General features: G+C 39.0%; 3 protein-coding genes across 3 annotated transcripts; all 3 read left to right on the top strand.

The window, feature by feature from the left end:
* The first annotated feature begins 3,020 nt into the window (after positions 1–3,020).
* LOC121748512 (protease Do-like 9) lies at positions 3,021–7,906 on the top strand. The gene is made up of 9 exons (XM_042142918.1): positions 3,021–3,634; positions 4,652–4,851; positions 4,947–5,127; positions 5,692–5,883; positions 6,564–6,796; positions 6,903–7,004; positions 7,089–7,139; positions 7,276–7,380; positions 7,470–7,906. Exons 1-9 carry the CDS (start codon positions 3,052–3,054, stop codon positions 7,566–7,568), a joined length of 1,746 nt encoding a protein of 581 aa, XP_041998852.1. The 5' UTR covers positions 3,021–3,051; the 3' UTR covers positions 7,569–7,906.
* A 4,727-nt stretch (positions 7,907–12,633) lies between these two features.
* LOC121746828 (RING-H2 finger protein ATL47-like) lies at positions 12,634–14,258 on the top strand. The gene has a single exon (XM_042140767.1). It carries the CDS (start codon positions 13,131–13,133, stop codon positions 14,049–14,051), a length of 921 nt encoding a protein of 306 aa, XP_041996701.1. The 5' UTR covers positions 12,634–13,130; the 3' UTR covers positions 14,052–14,258.
* Positions 14,259–17,675: 3,417 nt separating this feature from the next.
* Positions 17,676–20,195, top strand: LOC121747193 (abasic site processing protein YoqW-like). Its single transcript, XM_042141194.1, has 8 exons — positions 17,676–17,803; positions 17,924–18,077; positions 18,299–18,384; positions 18,608–18,720; positions 18,817–18,882; positions 19,080–19,189; positions 19,282–19,347; positions 19,558–20,195. The coding sequence occupies exons 1-8, from the start codon at positions 17,709–17,711 to the stop codon at positions 19,996–19,998; spliced, it is 1,131 nt and encodes a 376-aa protein (XP_041997128.1). The 5' UTR covers positions 17,676–17,708; the 3' UTR covers positions 19,999–20,195.
* The last annotated feature ends 1,719 nt before the right edge of the window (positions 20,196–21,914 follow it).

Genomic DNA, 21,914 nt, shown 5'->3' with positions numbered 1-21,914 from the left:
ATCATCAAAAGACTACATTTTGTATATGAATGAGACAATTGAAAAAAATTGATTTAATATTTTAACTTCACGCTGACAAAAATTTGACAATAATTTGAGGAATCTTAATCTTAATTTTTAACTAAAAAGGGTAGTGCAATAATAAGAAAAAGAGAACAAAGAGAAGACCTGTCAATGATTAGTATAAGAACCTGAAATTAACTTAAACAGGACTTAATCGCCATTAGATTCATAGGGAATAATTGCTATTTACGCCGCAAATCTAGCAAAATAGCGACATCCTCTGCAACTTTTTCCGACATATCAGGCTGCATCAGCTTTTTTGGCACGGAATCACATGGCCCGACAACCTTAACTACATGTCACATTCCATATTGTGATGATTCGATGGCCATCTTCTATTGTAATTCCCAAAATACCCCTGGGGTAATGGATCCAAATATAGAAGGTCCAATTATATAACCTCAAAAAGCCTGATGGGCCACTCGAAGCCTGTCTCAGTGTTGGGCTGCTCTTTTTTATTCCTGAAAATTTGTTTGTTTATGGAGTTATAAATTTTTTATTTTATTTTTGAACTCTTTCTGTCGGACTTTTTCTACCTTCTCCCTAACTTCTGTGCCAACTCATGGTCTTCGTCGTCCACGACATAGTGAGAGTGACGATGCTCGGCATTGTTCGATGATGATTAAATACAAGACGGTAGTGATTTTTCATCGACTAAAATAAAAAATAGGTCCTTCACATATACTACTACTTCCTCAGTCGCACTCAGCATGTCCGCCTTTTTTTTTTTAATTTGTCACAATTAAGATGCATACTTTCTATATTTGAAAATAAATCTCTCTCTTCTCTTTCTCATTAAAATATTTAACTACTTTTTTCTCTCTACTTATTCAACTTACCAACTTCTCCCCAAAAACTCGTGCAACTTAAGAATGTGAACATTTTAAATAGGAAGAATCTCGAGTACTACATATTTTAATGTATTAGAATCAGACTAAATATATAAATCGAAATAAGCAATGCTAAATGGTCAAAGTATATTATACTACGTGTTATTTACCAAAATTTGATGGAACTATAAAAAATGGAAAGTGAACACTAATCCCTCCCTAAAGAAATAGTAATATGTAACAACTCATCCATTAAGCCAATCATAAAGTTGGACGTGTTGATACATTCCATCGGGCTTTATTTATTTATTTAATCATAAAGTTGGACGTGTTGATGAATGGTTGGATCTGCGTAATGATCGATTTGGTTTGTTTAAATTGTGTTGTACTCATGTCCCAAAAATAGTTTCTTTTGCCATTTTAGTTAGGTCTTATAAAATTGTCCATTTTCTATTTTTAAAAACTTTCTAGTACCACATGTTACACTACTAATAAGATGGGTTTCATATGTGTGTGAGTTGGCCAAGCGATAAAGAGATTAATAATGCCTAAGTCTTCCATGGCGTGGCCTTAAAAAGATCTTTAAATTTATATTCATTTAACCATAAAAAAGAAGAAGATGGGTTTTATTGTCCACAAATATTATTTATCATTTCTCTTTCTCTCTTAAATTTTATCGATTTTATATTAAAATTCATGTCACTCCAAAAATCTCTATTTTAAAAAGGGATTGTAATAATACGTATATATATTTAGTTTCTAGCTTCCATGTTATACAAACTCAATTCAGTAAAGACACTCAAGCAGTGTTTTTAAGAATCAATAAAGTTTTTTTCATTTAATTCTTATTATGATCATTGAGATCATATTTTATTAGTGGAAAGTACAATATATTACTGTAGAAATCATGGTATTAAATATGCCCGGTCAATGGATTTTGACCAAATAATAAATGTGACGAGACATTTAATTTTGTGAAATTAAATGACATAGCGTCGATCTACATTTTACGTAGATAAATGTAGTATATTCACTTTCTCAAATCCGATTTCCGGTGAGTGAGAAATAGTGGATTAAAGTTGAGCATAATTAGCTTTTAATTAAAGCTTGGAGTTGGAGCTTAGGGAATAATTAACTAGTGTTAATTATCCCACATTGGAGGATTAACACATCTTTTAATGTGAATAAATTAAGTGACTTTATGTTACTTAATAATTATAGTGGACCAAGATGGGTGAAAGAGCCCACACGCGCGCACACGTGCGCGCCGCCGCCGCCGCCGCCTGCCCGAGCCCGAGCCCGAGCCCGTGCTCGCGCTCGCGGGCCTCGGGCCCGGGCCCGATCCCGATCTTGGACTGCCACGTGAGAAATCCACACGCTCCACATGCGAAAGGCACACGCCACACGCTCGTAACCGACGTCGGTTACGAATCTGCCATGATGAGCCTTCATGGCTCGGTTGACCCTGCATGGTGGCTTGGCCTATAAATAGGCTAGCCATACCACTGCATTAGGACACACAATTCCAAGCATTCTAGGACACACAATTCCAAGCATTCTCTGCATCATAAGCTCTCTCCCTCTCTGCATTGTCTTTCTGTCGAAGCTCTGCCCTCTCCTCCATCCAGTTCGCCGGAGCTCTACTGATTGCGGCAAAAGAGACGTAGTCGTTTTACCTTTGGGGACGAAACGCCAAACCGAAGAGCACTACCGGGGCGTATCTCGTCTTGCGGGAAGAGGCCTCCTCGACTCGGCTAAACATTCACGGTTTATTTGTTTCATTGTAATTCAGTTCAGTTTCGTTTCTTATATTCCTTCTTTTGGGTTGTATTACGCCCGACTTTTATCTCTTGTAATCAACAGAACCAACAATTACCCCAACTTATCAGTAATCCGTAAACAGTAAACTCATTCAACTTATTTTTTTATAATAAAAATAAATAAAATTTTAAAGATTATTTAACGATTAAATCGACTAGTACAAGTAGCATAACAAATATTTGAATATTAAAAAAAGATTATTACAATCTGACAAGTGGGTAAAACGCGATGAAACGACGGCGTATGATGAGTTCCAAATGTTTATAAACCCTTATATCAAATCCCTTCCGCCATTGCCCTCTAAATCGAAACCCCTCTCTTCAATTCCATTTCCACAATGTGCAGCGAAACCAAGCACAAGCGCAAGCGCGGCGGCGGCCGCACCAAAACCCGATCGCCGGAGCTCGATAACACCAACATCAACAACAACACAGCTTCCCCGCCCTCCCCCAGCGCCGCAGAGGACGACGCGGTCTTCTCCGCCAACAACGTGGAGCTCGCCAACACGAATGCTCCCTCAGTCTCCGACCGCCGCGTCCGCCGTCGCGGCCGGCCGCGCAAAGTCCCCGAGCCCGATCCATCCGCGCCAGCTGCCAATGCCAAAACCCTAGTTTTGCCCGTTGCCAATGGCGCAGTGTCTAATTCGTTGATCAAGGCGGAGAATTTTGTGGCTAGGGCTGTCCCGGAGATGGACGCGGTGGTTAAGGTGTTTTGTGTTCACACTGAGCCGAACTTCTCGCTGCCGTGGCAGAGAAAGCGGCAGTATAGTTCGAGCAGCAGTGGGTTTGTTATAAAGGGAAGGAGGGTTTTGACTAATGCGCATTCGGTGGAGCATTATACACAGGTTAAGTTGAAGAAGAGGGGTTCGGATACGAAATACGTAGCTACTGTGCTTGCAATTGGGACAGAATGCGATATTGGTGAGGCCTCTTTTGTTTTTCGAAGTTTAGCATTTGAATTTTGAAAGCTTGGTGAAATGAATTTTGTCCTATTCTTCAGAGAGATTTGGATTTCATTTTCCATTCGAGTAATTTAAATACTTATGCTACAAACTTTGAATTATTTTAGCAAAATAGGGTAATTTTAAAGTTTATGGTGTTTGATATTTGGTGTGCAAGATTTGTGCAGTCTCCTGACTCGAGCTTTGTTCCAGTTGAGCAAGCTATGATTATTCATATCCGTCCACACATTTTTCAGTGTAGGATGAAAGATATATCTGAAATGTTAGGTAGATGGACAAAGTTTGAGTGCTTGTAGACCTTTTTCCTTGGCTAATTGAGTGGGACATTGGCGGCTGTATTTATACGAACCCAAAGATGCGGTATTTATGAAAATTTAGGACAAGTAGTTATGACATTTGGATTATTCTTTTGCACTCTTAGTTCCTCTTATATGCTTTTGCAAATCTTTAAACTTTTATGTTGGTAGAATATTCCAGATTTTAAAATGAACTGTCGTAGGTCTATATAGTCATAAAGGCAGCTATTTGGGTCTCATCACTGGTTTCAATTATAATGCTAGTATGCTACGTATGTAGTATGAAAAAAGTTGCTCCTGACATTATGTTGTAATACATGTTTAATAAAAAATGGTTCTGTTTCAAGCATGTGCATCGACAAACTGAGTCTGCTTGGAGATTATACATTGTATTGCTCGTGTGTCTGGAAAGTTTTCGTGCCCTGGCAGAAAAAATATAGGCTAGGCTTGCATTTACTTACCATTACTAATTTCCTTTTATAAAGCCGTCTTTCTTATAAGATCCCTATTCTTGAAATTAAGGACTAGTTTTCTGAAAGACTTGTTTTTTCGTGATAGTGTTCAAGTTTTGCTTCTACAACTTTCTTTTGATGTACCTTTGGATTATCATGTATCTTATGGACAAGACTAGAAGTATCTGAAATGCTGATGAGATTTATTTTCTTTATTTGGTGCTGCAGCTTTGCTAACAGTAGAAGATGATGAGTTCTGGGAAGGGGTTTCTCCGGTGGAATTTGGGGATCTGCCTGCACTTCAAGATGCAGTTACCGTTGTTGGTTATCCAATTGGGGGCGATACAATCTCTGTAACAAGTGGTGTTGTTTCACGAATAGAAATTCTTTCATACGTTCACGGATCAACCGAACTTCTGGGGTTGCAGGTTTAGAAGCCATTTGAGCTCCTCGGTTTGAATTACTAAATGAAGTTGTACTCTCGCAAGTCGCACTGATGTTTCTGAATTTTGTCTTCTTGCAGATTGATGCTGCTATCAATTCTGGAAATTCTGGTGGACCTGCTTTTAATGATAAGGGAACTTGTGTTGGTATTGCATTCCAATCACTCAAGCATGAGGATGCCGAAAATATTGGTTATGTCATACCAACACCAGTCATTATGCACTTCATCCAAGATTATGAGAAGAATGGAACATATACTGGTATTATTCTTGGCTGTCTCTTATGTTTCTGGATCCAATTATAGTTGATAAGAAATTTGTGGAGACATGAGGGAGGATGATGTTTTAAATATTGAAAAAATGAGAGTACCAATAGACTCGATTGCAAAATATAGAATATTTTGGTAGTAGAGTTCAGAGGCTCTAAGATTATACGAATCTCCTCCTTCACTAAGATAACTTAGTTTACAGGTCTTATGGTTGTAATTACACATGAATTTCCATGTTTCTAGACAAGCCTTCATTTAATGTGCTCTTAAGGATGTAAGTATGATGTTGGTCAAGCAATTTTAGTCTGATATCTTGGTCTCTGGTACTTGATTGATAGTCGTGACTCTGTTCCTCAATTGACATGATAATAATGGCCTTCTAGACTGCAATTGCAATTTATTGATTAGTATGGAAGTAAATTGCTGTATGTCATGCTGTTTCTTTCTTTGTATTTTAATTTTAACTTTCTATGTATATCCCTTGACTTGCATTCAGCAACTATCTGCCTAATGCTTATTTCTGAGTCCCTGACACAAAGTATTTGTTGCATGCCAGGGTTCCCAATTCTTGGGGTTGAGTGGCAAAAGATTGAAAATCCAGACTTACGTTTGTCCATGGGGATGAAACCTGATCAGAAGGGTGTACGCATAAGAAGAATTGATCCCACTACGCCTGAGTATTCTGTTTTGAAACCGTCGGATGTTATACTTAGCTTTGATGGGGTCCATATTGCTAATGATGGAACAGGTATGGTGCACATAAAGGGCTCTCTGGTTTTAATCTTATGAATATGTCTACAACTTCTATTTCCTTTATCTACCTCTTCCTTTACTTGTGGTTGTTGAACTATATGCTGGTTTTTGTAAATCTATCCTCTTATAAAAGCCTTCCTTTTTTATTATCAACACCCATACTATTTTGGCTGGTTGTGTGAAACAGACTTTTGTTTTTTAAATGCTGCTTTCTATTTTCTATGAAGTTGAACTTCCTAAATAAATCTCTAGCATGCAGAAAGAGTCATCTACCCCGCACTCTAAGAAAGTTCTTGATAAGCATTGAAGACCACAAGTTCACTTATATGTTTATCAATGAATCATCTTCCTAAACACTACCAGAAGGCAGTTTCTTGAAACCCCATATATTCAAGGAATATATATTAGCAGTTGTGTAACATATTAAAGTTTTTCTTGTTGACAAACGCCTTATCATGTTTATAGAAACAAGCTGGAATAGCTATGGTGCAAATGGGTATGATACGGAAACTTTAGCCTAGATAGTCTGTCGGGGCAATAGTTCAGAAATAATAATTGTAACTATGAATGAAGTGTTACATATCATTAATTTTACTGCCACAAGATTTATATAGCTTCTCTTCTCTTTTAAGCCTTGCAATGTGGGGCTCATAACTCATCATTGGTCGCATGCAGTTCCTTTTAGGCATGGTGAGCGCATAGGCTTTAGCTACCTGGTCTCACAAAAGTATACTGGGGATACTGCTGCAATTAAAGTTCTCCGAAATTCTGAAACTCTGAAGTTCAAAGTCAAACTTGGCAAGCACAGAAGGCTCGTTCCGGCTCACAATAAGGGACGGCCTCCTTCATATTATATTGTTGCTGGATTTGTTTTTTCTACTGTTTCCGTTCCATACCTACGTTCTGAGGTTAGAATTCTGCTCCCAACAGCATTAACATTCAAGATATACCTACTTATTCCTATATTGGTGTAAGTCTAGCTTTATTATCTTACTTTTCTGTCCCTGTCTCCAGTATGGAAAAGATTATGAGTATGAAGCTCCAGTCAAGTTGTTGGACAAACTGTTGCATGAATTGCCACAGTCAGAGGATGAACAAATCGTTGTTGTTTCTCAGGTTAATCTTGACAGCACCATGATGCTCATGTTTAATATTAGATAGTGATCATTAACAATTCTCTGCTTGTGAAACTTGTTAAAGGTGCTTGTGGCTGACATCAATATTGGCTACGAGGATATCGTCAACACCCAGGTTAGTAAAAATGGCAGTCCTCTGATATAAGGTTAACTCAATAATAGATAAATGCTATCAGTGGAAAATTTATATATGCCCATAGTCCACCAAAAGGCAATCTTTCTTATCCACACCGGTCTTTCTATGCATCTAGATCCACGCCTTCAATGGTCAGCCTGTAAAGAACCTGAAGAGTTTGGCTAGCATGGTCGAGAGCTGCAATGACGAATATTTGAAATTTGATCTGGAATATCAACAGGTGGGGTTTCCGGTTTCTATCTTTGGTACTGATCTTTCATATATTTCATGCTAAGTAAATCTTAACCTTGAATCTTCTTGTTTGTGTAGATTGTGGTCCTCCAGACAAAGACGGCTAAAGCCGCAACCCTGGACATTCTTGCGACCCACTGTATACCATCAGCCATGTCGGACGATCTCAAAGCATGATACGGTGCAACCATACGTATTCAGTCTTATAGGGGGAGAGCATAAAGTTACTTTAGATGATTTCAATACACTACTTGATTGGGAGTAGCTCCTTATACTGCAAATTTTTCTGCTACCCTTATTGTCAACTATTTAGAAATGGGCTTCAAAAGCTATTCCAAGCAAGTTGAGTTAGATCTAGTCGAGTGAGTAGTGAAGACTCTTTGAGTCTCTAATTAAGCTTTTTGAATCCCATTTTTTTACATTCACCTACTGAAAGTTGATGTGGAAATTGGAATGACTATACAGTCCTTGAACTTTGTTTACATTACCTACTGAAAGTTGATTTCTCTTCCAAATTCTCCAATTTATTTTACCAAAATTCATGATCCTTGAGAGAAATCTGATGAGCAACATTGTTTATTGAGAATGTACAGACACGAAAAGCGTGAAAGTGCTTGTGATATCTCATGAGAGATTGACATTGCAGATCGACAACAAAAATATGACTACTATTATGAAATTTGTGGCCTCCATTAACAATTTTGGGCCTTTCCTTGCAAATTATTTTTCGTGCCCTGTTTGGGGATCTTATGCAATTTCCTACCCTTTTTGAAGATATTTCAGAAAAAAGGTCTCAATTCGCAGACCTTTCAAAATTAGAGATTAAATTTAATGACCTTTTGAAATATGAGATCGTGACTGTGAATTTTTCAAAATAAGGGATTTTCGAATTTTTATATATTTTATTTTCTTTTTTCTTATTATTACTCTCACAATATTTACGAATGGACCATATTATCCCTAAATTATCACTTCAATTTTAATGGTGTATTTTTTATTCCAGTTTATTTTCTTAATTCCAAGCTCAACTCATCGCCAAATACAGTAAGCTCCGAAGCTCCATTTCTTAATCCCTCTTTCCCAGTCCTATTCCTCTGCCCACGAAGGCCAAATTTCTTCGCAATTGCATAAACCATCCAATTGCTAATCGAACTGCAAAGGTATATCTTTATCTCTCCCACCATCCAATTCCAATTTTTTTCATGTATTTGCATCCATGTAATCCGTAAATTGAATCAAATTAATCAAACAATCCAAAATTAGAGTCAAACGTGGAATTAAATTAAGAACTTATTGGGAAAAATGGGGTAGCCCGAGCTGGAATGGCACCGGGAAGCGGTTGTACTACACGCCGCTGGGGGCTGCGGCGATCTGCGACGACGGCAGTTTGACCGCGGCTACCCTCGCCGGACAGCATCAGGTGACCCCTGTAGCGAAGAGGAAGAGGCGGCGAGATCTTCCTTTAAGAGAGGAGATCGAGAGGGATGCTGAGAATCTAGCGTGCTGGACAGAGGACGCAATCGCGTTAAGGGGGTAGAGGAATTTGAGTTTTTGTAATTGATTTTTTTCATATGGATCGGAAGTGAGAGAGAAAGGGGTGGACGGCAGCTAAGGGAGGATGAGAATGAGGGTGGAGCAGCGGTGATGGCTGTGATCTGCAGACTTACGTGAAAATAAAATTAGAGAAAAAAAATTAAAATTGTGGTGAAAATATTAAGGATAATTTGTGAAAATAAAATTAGGGAAAAAAAATTAAAATTGTGGTGAAAATATTAAGGATAATTTGGTCTATTCATGAATATTGTGCAAAAAATAATGATAACAAAAATGCTAAAGTATATAAAAAATCGAAAATCCCTTATTCTGAAAAATTTGCATGTCACAATCTCATATTTCAAAAGGTCAGCAAATTTGATCCCTAAATTCGAAAGGCCGGCCGGCGAATTGAGACCTTTTTTCGAAATCTCTATAAATATTAGAAAGAACTTAATTACATTAGAAAGAACTTAATCACTTACTCTCCACGCTTCCTTACATATTGATCCCTTTTCCTATTTATAAGCAACAATCGTAGCCGATTTAATAAACCTAGATAATTCTAGTTAGTTGGTTCTAAAAAAATTTCTTACTATTAAAATGGAGTGTATCTCAACTTTTCTAGATTCTTCTCCGATCTCTCCAAAATAGGTGGAGTCTTTTTTTCAACTATGATAAATTGATTACTAAACAGTCAAAGTGTCAAACCAATTGACAACAAACATTATAAAAAATGTGATCAGGCATAAATGTATATTCTGATATTCAGCTCTTCATGTTATATGACATGATTTTTTGAGGAAACTATGTTAGGGCATCCACTACGCCGTTTCCCCACCGTTCCTTAACCGTTCCTTAAACTACTATTTGCGGGCCTCACTGTACTTTTTAACTCCATTTCTTAACTAAGGAACGGAACCTGCAACCCTCTGTTCCTTATCCGTTTCTTAACCGTTCCTTAAATTACTATTCATTCAATTTCATTTTTTATTTTTATTTCCAACTCAATTCAATTAAAACAAACACATTTCATTCAAAAACACACAACATAAAAAAATTTACAACTTAAAATTCTAAAAAAATAAAAAACACACAATTAAAATCCTAAAAAATTAAACGTTGCATAATTTAAAATACAAATTTAAAGAAAATAAAAAAACTACTCCGACGGCGCATCATCCCCCGAAGGCAGTCGAGGTGGAGGGGGAGTCGGAAGGCCAAGTTGTGCTGCCATATGCACAATTCCGTTCCACCAGGCCGCGTATTGAGAGGGCGAGAAGCGGGAAGTGTCCGCCATTGTGGCGGTCATGTACACCGCCATAAGGGTGTTCGAGCCTCCCCCGAGCCCGCCTGGCTTGATTCGCCTCGGCTCTTCCTCGCTCTAGCCACCTTCGCCGCCTTCGTCCCTTGCGGCCGACGGCGCCCACGGCTAGATCCCCTGTCATCGCCGGCCGTACCCGCAAACTCCGAAGGTGCACCCTCTTGTCCGTCGCTGCCCTCACCGGTGTCACCAGACGAGTATTGGCCACTCGTCGTGTGCTTCGTGCGCTTCGAGGTTGAGCCCGAGCTGGAGCGGACACCGCCGGCCCACCGTTCCTCGTCCTTGATAGCCTGCCAAACATCAACAAATCTGAATTGTTTGCCGGTGTCCTGGTTGTAGACGCGCAAAGCCGCCCTTAGAATGTCGGCTCTCGAAGCTCCGCTTTGGTAGTGCGCCGCTTCGGTCGAGTAGATGCCGCAGAATTTTTTGACCTGTTTGTCGACTCGGCCAAAGTGAGAGCGGAGCATTGTATATGTGCACTTCCGGGAGCCTTTCGGCTTAATCTGGTGGTAGACCTCGGTGACCTTTTCCCAGAAGCGCTTGTGGGCTTGTTGATTCCCGACGATGGGATCATACGAGACGGTGATCCAGGCGTTGTACACCGCCATCGTCTCGTTGTTGCTGTACGGATGCCGGCCTAGATCCTCCTCTTCTTCTTTTTTCCTCCTCCTCGCCCGCCTCCGACTCCGCCCTGGAGCTTCCACCGCATCTGCCTCCTCCCCCTCCTCCTCCTCCTCGCCCGCCTCGGCCTCCTCCCAGACTGGGTTCAAGCGTATGCATCCACGTCGAAAGTGGGTGGTTGGTACCCACCCGGCGTCGCCGAACCCGCCGTGCCCTGCGTCGACGTACTGGAACCACCAAGTGTGTTGTACATGGTCCCCCAATCGGTAAACGTGTTGAGATCCTACCCGCCGGAGCCGCCACCGCCGGAGTTGCCGTCGCCAGATATTTTTTGATGAGATGTCAGATGAAAATTGGAGAGGAAATGAAGGTGATTTAGGAAGAATAGATGTGTAGTTGTGTGTGAAATGAGGATGAATTAGGAGTATTTATAGAGTCAAAAAATAAAAAAATAAATAAATAAACGGTAAAAATTAAACGGTCATATTACCGTTTTAATTTTATTTTTTTTATAAAATTGATTTTTTTTAAAAAAGATTTATTGCGTCAGCACGTGACGACGCCCACTCGCGGGCCGGCGAGTGGGCGTCACGCACGACGCAGGGGCAAGCCACGTCGCCGAAGCGCGTGGCGACACAGGCCGTGCCGCGTCTCCCGACGACGGCACCCGCGACGGCATGGGCACGACACGGCGACGGAACGCACCCCCTCAATGCGTCGCGCGCCGGTTTCGTTCCGCCGGCACGAAACGCGGAACGCCGGCTGCCCACGTTGCGGGTGCTCTTAGCCACCATGAAATTTGATCAGTAATTATGTTTTTTTGGTCTTAATGCATTTTACTCTGTTGTATGCTATTTGATGTCGGCTGATTAAGACAGTGCTACATAATTATGTTTTCATATTTGAACTTGAGGTTCAAGTATGATAGGCTATGAGAATCCTCACTCAATATTCTATTACACACTCCATGCCATCCCCCCCCCCCCCCCCCCCCTCTCTTTCTCTCTCTAGTCACACACACACACACACACACACACACTGATTTACCCAATTAGAACAAACTAGCTTGTTGAGACATTGGCCTTAATTTGCTTGTTTTAATAAAAATTAAGAAAAAAGATCAAATTTTACAACAAACTTTGTCTAAACTTCACCATTTATTGATTCTAACAACATATGCTACACGCAAGTGAAGAAATATTCTATACTTCACATACAAAACCAAAAAAAGAACAATCTTTTACAAAAGGGGTTGCTTCTCAGTAACTCAGTTATCAGTTGGAGAAAAAAACTGACAAATTATGATTAGTCATAATCACCCTCTTGAATTGGGAATTAGTTGGCATGCGTGCAAGGCAAAATTAGCAGTGTTTTTTATCCATTGAAATGGACCCTCCATTAGCTCCTGTCCAAATTCATGTCTCCTTTATATCATCATCAAAATTTATTTATTCATTTATTACTTATATTACTAATTTTTAAAGTGCCCTTATATTATCTTACTATAATGATTAAATATTAATCATTGGTTTTCAATTAATGATTTATAAGTATTTTACATTTTAAATGGCTAAGAAATATCATACGAAGTTAGGATGTGAAGTCAACATTAGGAATATTCAGAGAAGGACAAGACTTAAAATATTTGAAAACAAAAGATTGCCTAAATCTTGTATAAAGAAAAGGAAATCGAATAAATGTGTCCACAAAATTAGATAAAGACACTAAATACACACACCATAAGGTTGGTGAGAGTGACAAATGAGGGCACCCTTTTGCTGATATCAGTTTAACTAAAAGACAGAAACCATAGTTTCAAATTTGCCTTTTTTATCCAACCTTCTCTCCCTCTGTATTTTCTTGCAAATTTCAGTTCACAATCTCAACTTCATTTTTTCTTATTTTTATTTGTCAATCTTGTTTTGACATATTTTCTCTGGCAGTCTTGATATTGTCAAAAAGTAGTTCCAATATTCACCAACCCAGTAAATCCCTATGTAGATTGTTAGTCTTTTCTGTCAGCTCAATTCAGTTTCTCACAGAGAGGTAGGTTGCCTGCAAGAACAGATTTTTATTCCTTTTAACTTCTTCCTGTCTGAATTCCATTTGAAGGGTCAATTTAAAAGCATGAATCTTGGCAAGTTCTTTTGAGTTTTTATAAAGCCCTTGTTGTGAACTATGTTCTTGAGTTCTGATTATATAAGTTTTAGGCCAAAGACAGAATCTTGATTTCTAGTCCTGAATTTCAGCAGTTCTCATCAATGGGTAGAATTAGCCCAATAATTCTCCTAGTGATAGTGATTCTTGCAATTGGCTTCTTCCTACTTGGATTACTACAGCTTGTGATTAGGTGTGTGATGAAAAGTCCATCATTTTCCTCAATCTCACAATCCAGCAGGCTCCCTGATGCTGCTTCCCACACATTCCAGAGGCAGTTGCATCAGCTTTTCCGGCTGCATGACTCGGGCCTCGACCAGTCGTTGATCGATGCTCTGCCTCTTTTTTACTACAAGGACATCATAGGATTGAAGGAGCCATTTGATTGTGCTGTCTGTCTCTCTGAGTTCTCATTTCTTGACAAGCTCAAGGTCCTGCCTAATTGCAGCCATGCCTTCCACATCCACTGCATTGAAACATGGCTGCTGTCGAATTCGACTTGCCCCATATGTCGAAGCCTAATCGGATTTGGGAATTCTGCTGATAGCCCCTTGTTCAGCACTTGTGATTTGGATCACCAATGGAGCAGCTTGTCTTGCCCTGATGGGCCTAGTGGCTCGTCTCCGGCAAATTCTAGGCCCGAGACGAGCAATGCTGGCGCGGCCAGGACACTCTCCATTCGTCTTGGGAAGTTTAGGAGCACTAATGAAGGAGTAGGTAGTGAAATCCAGATGCAAAATGAAGTCACTAGCAGCAACATTGATGCTAGGAGATGTTATTCTATGGGTGCTTTTCAATATGTTGTTGGTGACACCAACCTTCAAGTGGCGCTGCCTCGTTGCAGTGGCGTTGCAACGAGGGCTAAAGCGCGATTTGGCAGCGAGGAAGCGGATGAGAAGAAGATTGGTGTTAGGAGTAGAGGTGATAGCTTCTCTGTATCCAAGATTTGGCTATGGTCCAAGAAAGGCAAGTTCAATCCTACATCACAAGCAAATGAAAATATAGTAGTAAGTGATTTAGTATGAAAAAGAGGTTGTTTTGATATGTATTTGGATTAGGAGAAACTATAGTATTTTGTTTACAATAGAGAAAAGCATTAGTCTTTTTACCTTAGCAGCAAAGATGACTAATTTTTTACAATAACTACTTTTGTACAAATTACAATGCATGTTGCAAGTTTTCACACAGATGAAGGTGAAAAAGTATGTGCCAACATGCTTCATTTTCACTTACCCTATTCTGTTTTTAGAAGAAAATTTTGGTAGGGTGTTAATGTGATTCATGTGTGAAGACTTCTTAGGCTTTAGCCTTCTTTTTAGGTGCAATTGATTGATTTTATGTTCATTTTGAAGCACTATTATTATTGTTATAAGTTTGAAGCCCTTTTTGACTAAGTTTTTAGTCAATACTCCCAAGTTCATCATATTTGTGAATTAGTGATATCTAATTATGAGGATTCTGACTAATTTTCATTCATTGGGGTGCATTTTATCGAGAGAAAAAGTATGCATGAAAAAAGGTAAATTTGTAAGAGCATCTACAACGGTGGCGTCCGTCGCCACGGCGGTCCGCGCCGCTGGAACGGACGCCACTCGCCGCCGCTGCGCTCGTCTAGCAGCGCCGTGCCAGCGAGCAACTGACGTGGCGCGCCCTCATTCGTCAACGGCATAGCCGTTGTGTTTAAATTATTATTTTGTTTAAAAAAAATCGATTTTTAATTAAAAAAACCGATAAAAAAAAATCACTTCCCAAAAAAATTATATCCGTTTATAACCGTTTTTTCCCACTTTTTAATTTTTTTTTAATTTTTTTTTAATTTTTTACCCCAAAAATACACACTTTCATATATAAATACCCTCAATTTCACTCCCAAAAATTCACATCAAACAACACAATTCTCATCATCATTCTCTCATCTCCATTCTCATCTTCAATCTCTCATATCCATTTTCATCTTCATTCTCTCACACCCTACAACACCACTATGTCCGGTCACGACGATAACCCAAGCGACTCCCACGGTTGGAACCCCGAATGGTTCGGTTCACAACCGTTTCCTAGTCCGGAAACGGACTATTCGGCCCCTCCTCTCACCCAAGATTCGGGCGTTCCGGGTGGCTACCGGCCATACCCGGTCGACGACCAAGGTGGCTCCGATGGGCGATACGGGTGGACACCGGAGCCTAGGCCTCCCGTCCCTTCCCAAACTCTGACTTCTCCATCTCGCGCCGATGTCCGCACACCGTACTCACCGGTGGAGATGGATAGATTGTTCAAGGCGTACTTGGAAATATCCGAAGATGCGGTGGTTGGCACGAACCAATCCGGCGATCACTTTTGGTGGCGCGTCTCTCGGCGATACAATGCAAACCGGCCGCCGGGAACGATCGAGCGCAACGAGAGTATGGTGCGCAACTGCATCGGCCGAGCCAACGACGAAATTGACAAGTTCAATGCCTATTTCCTCCAGGAGTCGCAGAATGCCGGGAGCGGCCGGAGCGAGGTCGACATCATCACTGCGGCGCTGAGCACCTACCAATCTATGAACGGTAAGTCGTTCAAGTACCTAAATGTTTGGCAGGAAACGAGGACGCACCCGAAGTATCTGGGAGGCGTAACATCCTCCTCTAGCGGCTCCTCCAAACGGTCACGGTCGACATCCCTATCCGACGCCGGCGAAGAAGTGGCTAGCCAACTCGCTGAAGCTAACTTGGGTAGCCCCGACGCCGGACCAAGCGGTTCCCGACGCCGACCGCAAGGAAGAAAGAAGGCAGCGGCCGAACGCCGTCGCGCCGCGACTCCATCTGCCCCCGCTCCCGAACCCGCACCCTATGTTCCACCTCCACCCCCGAACAACTCGTTGTGGGCCCTTTTGGCCCAACTCAATATGGCCGATATGTCATCTATGACCCCCACGCAACTTCAAACGCACGAGACCATGATATTGGGTCTCCAAAAACAATTGGGGTTGGTGCCGCCGGATGCGTAGTCTTCCTCGGGTAATATTAGCCAATAATTGTGTAATTTTAAATTTTTAGGATTTTAATTATGTAATTTTTAATTTTTAGTATTTTAATTATGTAATTTTTTATTTTTAGGATTTTAATTATGTAATTTTTAATTTTTAGGATTTTAATTATGTCTTTTTTATTTTATTTGTAATTTGTAATATTTATTGTGGTTTTTTAATGAATTTTAGTATTATGGAAATGTTTTTGTGTAATTGAATTTTAAATTAATTGTGCTCGTCCTTGCGGAAGAGCACACCTGTGGGTGTTGTGCTTTTGTCAGAGAGCAGACAGAAAAAGTGGGGTCGGACCCACAACCGTCGTGCTGGCAAGAGCACGGTTGTAGATGCTCTAAAGCCTCAGAATAAGATTTTATTCGACCTTTAAAGGAAAAAAGGGGAAGGCTAAAAAATAAGGCAAGTCGAATTTTTCATTGCTTTCATAGTGATTAAAGATGTAAATGGAATTATATTCTCACTTGCAAAATCTTTATCCTATCTGTGTTTTAATGGAAATATTTTTCTATTTTTTTAATTTTAAACAGCAATTAAACTACCATGTAATTTTTTTATACTTCATAAGATAATTAAAGTCACTATTTGTCATGTCACTTCTGACTATCAATGTATAAAGAATTTGAAATCTAAATAAAAGAAAGAGAAAAATTTTATGACGACAGAGACAATGCACTGGAGGCAGCATTCGGCCCAAACTTCTTCGACAGACACGACCAAGAAATAAAATGTAACACTTAAAATCATACTTAAAAAAAATCATTAATGATTCTCATCTATCCTGTGATGACTCGAATCCATAATCTATTAATAAGAAGAAGAAAAAAAATCTTACCAACTGCTTCATCATCACACTTAAAATGAGACTAACCATAAACAAAATAAATGCAATGAAATAAGGGCGAGATTACTTTGGTTTTACTATTATGAAGGTAATTTTACATTTAAAAGAAATATTATCATTTTATATAGATTTCATTCTAGTACATCCTGCATTTTTTAAAATTACGAAATTTGTTTTCTCACATTTTTTAAATACTTAACCAATAATGAAAATTTAAAAGTTCTTAATTATTCTATTAGCCAAATCTATTACTACTATATTTTATTTTTTTAGTTTCTTAAGCCTAAAATGACATTGTTTAGTCATCCACATCATCACTATTAATTGATATCACCAAAATTTTACACGTTATATATCAATTTAGCTTTCGATTTCCTTGTGGAAGTTATCATGGGACAACTGAAAGTTCTTGAAATTTCATAATTTATTATTCAAAATTTAAGAGTAAATTTAGTAATTTTATATTTAATGAAATGTTTTGGGAGTACTATAACGTGTCATGGGCATGATTTCATTTATTATTATTTTTTATGGTTAAATAAATATAAATTTAAAGGCCGCGCTACGGAGGATTCGAACACGAGACCTCTGATCTAAGGCATTATTATTATCAATAATAAATGATTTAATTTATTATTGATAATATTATTTGTTGCTGTAACACACTTTGGAAACAGAGTATACTCGAACACCAATGCCAAATGCCGACTTAAAATCCGGCCGTCCAAATGAATCGTTATCATCCAACGGTCGATATTCACTCTCAGAAACCCTCAAAACACAAAGCCCGCGAAAGAGGAGAAGGAAAAACAAGCTATGTGTGGAAGAGGAAGGTGTACTCTTCGAGCGGATGGCATTGCTCAGGCCTGCCATTTCAACTCTCGCCCCATCCGCCATGTCGACATGGATCGGTATGTTCTCGCAAATCGCCCTATGATTGTCGCATTTTCGCCAATTCGAGTTTCATTTACTACTTGCTTCGACCGAAGAAGAAAACTGTTGATTTTGAGTGAAATTGGTGTATGAATTAGGTATCGGCCGTCGTACAACGTCGCGCCGGGGTTCAACGTGCCGGTGGTTCGACTAGACGATGGCGGTGGCGACGGCGTCGTTTCGCACTGCATGAAGTGGGGACTAGTTCCTAGTTTTACTAAGAAAACTGATAAAATCGATCACTTTAAGATGGTAATGCTAATTGCTTTTCTCTAGTGCTGTACTCTCTAATTTTGACTCGCATTTGAGCAGGTGTGTGCATTTAGAGAGAGTTGACTAATGCTGTAACTTCTAATTTTGACTTACATCTGTGCATTTGTGTGTGTGTGCACGCGTTAGAGAGAGAGAGTTGACTGAAGCAAGAAAAGATTGTTTTTGTTTCAAGCTATCTCACTTGTGTTGTGATTTTACAGTTCAATGCGAGGTGTGAATCGATAAGACAGAAGGCTTCTTTTCGCCGACTTCTTCCAAAGAACAGGTGTTTGGTATCTTTTGAAGGGTATGTCTACCACCAACTCTATGCATATGTTCTTGTTTGTTGTTTCTGAAAGTTCATATATAGAGTGATTAACACCTCAATATCATGTTTTGTGCACCTGCTCCAACATCATCATCATCATCATCATTTCTGAATTTTCTGCTCTGAAAAAATGTGATGTATGCTTTTATGATATACTCCTATTACTGTATTAGTTCTTTACCTGATAAAATTATGTTTTCAGATTTTATGAATGGAAGAAGGATGGATCTAAAAAGCAACCTTACTACGTCCACTTTAAGGACAGTCGTCCAATGGTTTTTGCTGCTCTATTCGATTCTTGGAAAAATTCAGAAGGTGAAATACACATTAATAAAGAACATGTCCATAAGACTATGACCAATGCGCATTTGCTGAGCCATTTTTGTACTGTTGTTCCCATTCATTATGCAGGAGAAACGCTTTACACCTTCACTATTATCACTACTTCATCCTCGTCATCTCTGGAATGGCTTCATGGTTTGTACTTTCCCTCCTTTTGATGATGAAATAATACACTTCTACTTGAACAGATCATAATGTGGTTTTGTTCATTCAAGTACAACATCTCTCAGCTGTCATGGCTGCTGTTTTTGGAGATCAATTTGATTTCAAACTCATGTCTGTCTGCATTCGTATTCGCAGCAATTGTTTGATTTTTTGTTACCACATTGCAGATAGGATGCCTGTAATCTTGGGCAGCAAAGAATCAACTGATTGGTGGCTGAATGATTCTTCTTTGTCCAGTCTTGACAAAATACTCAAACCATATGAAGAAACAGATTTGGTGAGAACCCAACTTCTCTGGTTGTTTGTCCTTGATGATATGTTGCTGGAGATGTGAACTGGGATTTGAAAGAAATTGGCTTTTTCTTACAGGCCTGGTATCCTGTTACACCTGCAGTTGGTAAAATTTCTTTTGATGGACCTGAGTGCATTAAGGAGGTAATAATTTTCTATTAAGCACACACACAGTTATTAATCAGATCAAGACTTGATTTGTAGTTGGTCTCAATCACCATTAGGAAGATATACTGCATTTAGTCAAAGAAGTTTACTTAAATGTCATCATTCTGGAAATAACTAGATAGTGATATGATATGTTACATTCTTGCATGTTGAATCTTGTAACAAGACTAAGCTCTCTTTACACAGGTAAAACTGGAGGAGACCAAGACAATCTCTCAGTTTTTCTCAAAGAAACAAGCAAGCAAATCAGAGGATCCAACACCTGAAAAAACACCGATCAAAGAAGAGCTCCAGGAATGTATTGCACCAAAAATTGAGAAAGAGGAACCTCAAAATCAGTCTAAAGTTGAAAGTGCTGCAATGAAGGATGAAGCTAGTGTGATAGAAGAACCAAAACAAGAAATTGTGAAAGAGGAACCTTGTAGCCAAGAAGAATCTGTTACAAAAACAGGCGAGAGTGATACCAAAGATGCAGATCATGCAAAGCCATCTGCGAAAGAAACTGATAGGCTAAGGCTACTGCACATGAGTCCAATCAAGAAAAGAAGAATTGGGGCCAATGATAAACAAGGACAAGGTGCGGGTGATAAGCAACCAACTCTCTTTTCCTACTTTGGTAAGAACTAATAGTCGGTTGGTTTGTGGTTTTGTTGTATTAGCACATCTTATGTATATATAAGCTTATGGAGAATATTAGCTGGAAGTTCTGAACTAGGTTAGATTTACAAGAATAGATTCACTAGAAATTTTTGTGTATAACCATCATTAGGTTCTTGATGGTTTAACGTTCTAGTAATATATATCTAATTCTTGAACCTGTGTTATCAGCTTCTTGTTTTGGTTCCAAATTTCTCTAGCGTTTGAGGAAATACGATTTGTGGCTTTGTGCATGCCTCCGTTTTAGTTCCAATAGTGAAAAACCACCCTGATTTTCAAGTAGCTTATGAGGTTCTTTTTCACTTGTGCTGCAATAAAGTTGAGACATCACGAATCTCTTCTTAGCAAGAGGTCTTGGATTCAAATCTCACTTGCGTGCATGCAGTGTAGCATAGCTCTCATAAAATTGAGGTTTTCAAATTATCGGTACGCTATGTTTGAGCCTGACTGGATGAGTTGGACTAGTTGGTAGGTTTGCTAAGCTTCGTGTGCACTCTATTCGAGGTATTTTAGTCCTAGTTGGTGTTGTTGCTCATTGCCATTGGGTTGTTGATGCCTTCTGGATATTTTCATCTTCGTGTTGGTTCTTTTTTGGCTGTAGACGAATGTTCTTTTTTCTTTATAGGCATTTTCTCGATGGATTTTTTGCCGTAAAGGTGAGAACTGGGCTCGGCTCCTAGTTTGCGATATATGCTGTCAAGGCTTTCCTTCAGGAGTTTTTTCGTTTCTTTTCATAATCAAATTGTAAGTGTATGTAATATAATGTGATGATATCTTGAATTGTAGAATGTCATAAACTTTTGTTTACACTCGACTCAAATAAAATTCACTCACAAAAACTTGAACACATCAATGGCGCAACTTTCTATTGCACAAAAGCTCTCATCTCCAATTCAATTACAGTAAAAAAAGGAGTATCATTTTAATGATCGGTCTAGTACCTAGTTTAACACCTAGTTCACCATACTGTCACTTCTGATGAATATACCAACTTTGATTTTTAAAAAAAAGTACTCCAAGAAAACTAGAAAATCCAAAATTTTATTAGATTAAAAAAAACTAGAAAAATATCTATTTACAGACCAACTTACTTTCTTTAAAAATGACTCTCTTTCTTTTTAATATACATCTATTAAAAATTACTCCTTTTAACAAACAATCAGTAAAAATTTGCTGCACAGTCACTTTCGATAAATAAGTTGATTTTTATTTAAAAATAATAATTTTAGTAAAAAACCATACTATCAGAAAAGATTATCTAGAAAATACTTGTCAAAATATCATGACCCATAGCAAATAATCCAAAATTAATCAATGGCTTTAAGAAAAATAGGTCTTTTTAGGTCAAGAATAATAGAAAAAGGCACCACTCACTCACCATCCCAGCATATCTTCTGTTATACCTCACCAATTGGGATAATGCAAAACTTATCCACAAAAAAAGTAAGCATGCCTTCCAATTTCACTAATCCACATCAAAACTTTATGCCTCCAACAACAAACAATAATAATAAAAAAAACTATAAAGAAATGAGTCCAACATCGATGAGCTGTAATTAATCATAATTGCGGTTGCGCCTACCCAATTTTGATAAAAAAAAGTATTAATTCACAAACAAGTAATGAAAATACAATACTTACAAATAATTGAAAATGATTGGCAGTGTATACGAATACAATACAGTACAGTACAGTACAGCTAGACGAAGGTGGGCCCATCCTTGCCCATGTCCATCGATCCCTTGGCGTATCTGGACGAGAAATTCCGCGACGCGTAATAGTAACCGTCGGCGTCTTCCCCTTCCTTGGCGAAATCCCCAGTTTGCCCCCCCGGCCCCTCGTCGAAATTCATCGCGTAGCTCAGTGGATCGTATTGGAAATTCGCG

The sequence above is a fragment of the Salvia splendens genome, chromosome 9 (genome assembly GCF_004379255.2).
Source record: "Salvia splendens isolate huo1 chromosome 9, SspV2, whole genome shotgun sequence".
Lineage (NCBI taxonomy): Eukaryota > Viridiplantae > Streptophyta > Magnoliopsida > Lamiales > Lamiaceae > Salvia > Salvia splendens.
Note: the sequence above shows the minus strand (reverse complement) of the source record. Positions and strands in the feature narration are given on the sequence as shown.

Bases quoted from the DNA above. Each gene is read 5' to 3' on its own strand.
- LOC121748512 (XM_042142918.1), top strand. From the start codon at position 3,052: ATGTGCAGCGAAACCAAGCACAAGCGCAAGCGCGGCGGCGGCCGCACC. The intron at 3,635-4,651 runs GTGAGGCCTCTT...TTGGTGCTGCAG, and splicing joins TGGGACAGAATGCGATATTG to CTTTGCTAACAGTAGAAGAT. The intron at 6,797-6,902 runs GTTAGAATTCTG...CCCTGTCTCCAG, and splicing joins TTCCATACCTACGTTCTGAG to TATGGAAAAGATTATGAGTA.
- LOC121746828 (XM_042140767.1), top strand. From the start codon at position 13,131: ATGGGTAGAATTAGCCCAATAATTCTCCTAGTGATAGTGATTCTTGCA.
- LOC121747193 (XM_042141194.1), top strand. From the start codon at position 17,709: ATGTGTGGAAGAGGAAGGTGTACTCTTCGAGCGGATGGCATTGCTCAG. The intron at 18,078-18,298 runs GTAATGCTAATT...GTGATTTTACAG, and splicing joins AAATCGATCACTTTAAGATG to TTCAATGCGAGGTGTGAATC. The intron at 19,348-19,557 runs GTAATAATTTTC...CTCTTTACACAG, and splicing joins GACCTGAGTGCATTAAGGAG to GTAAAACTGGAGGAGACCAA.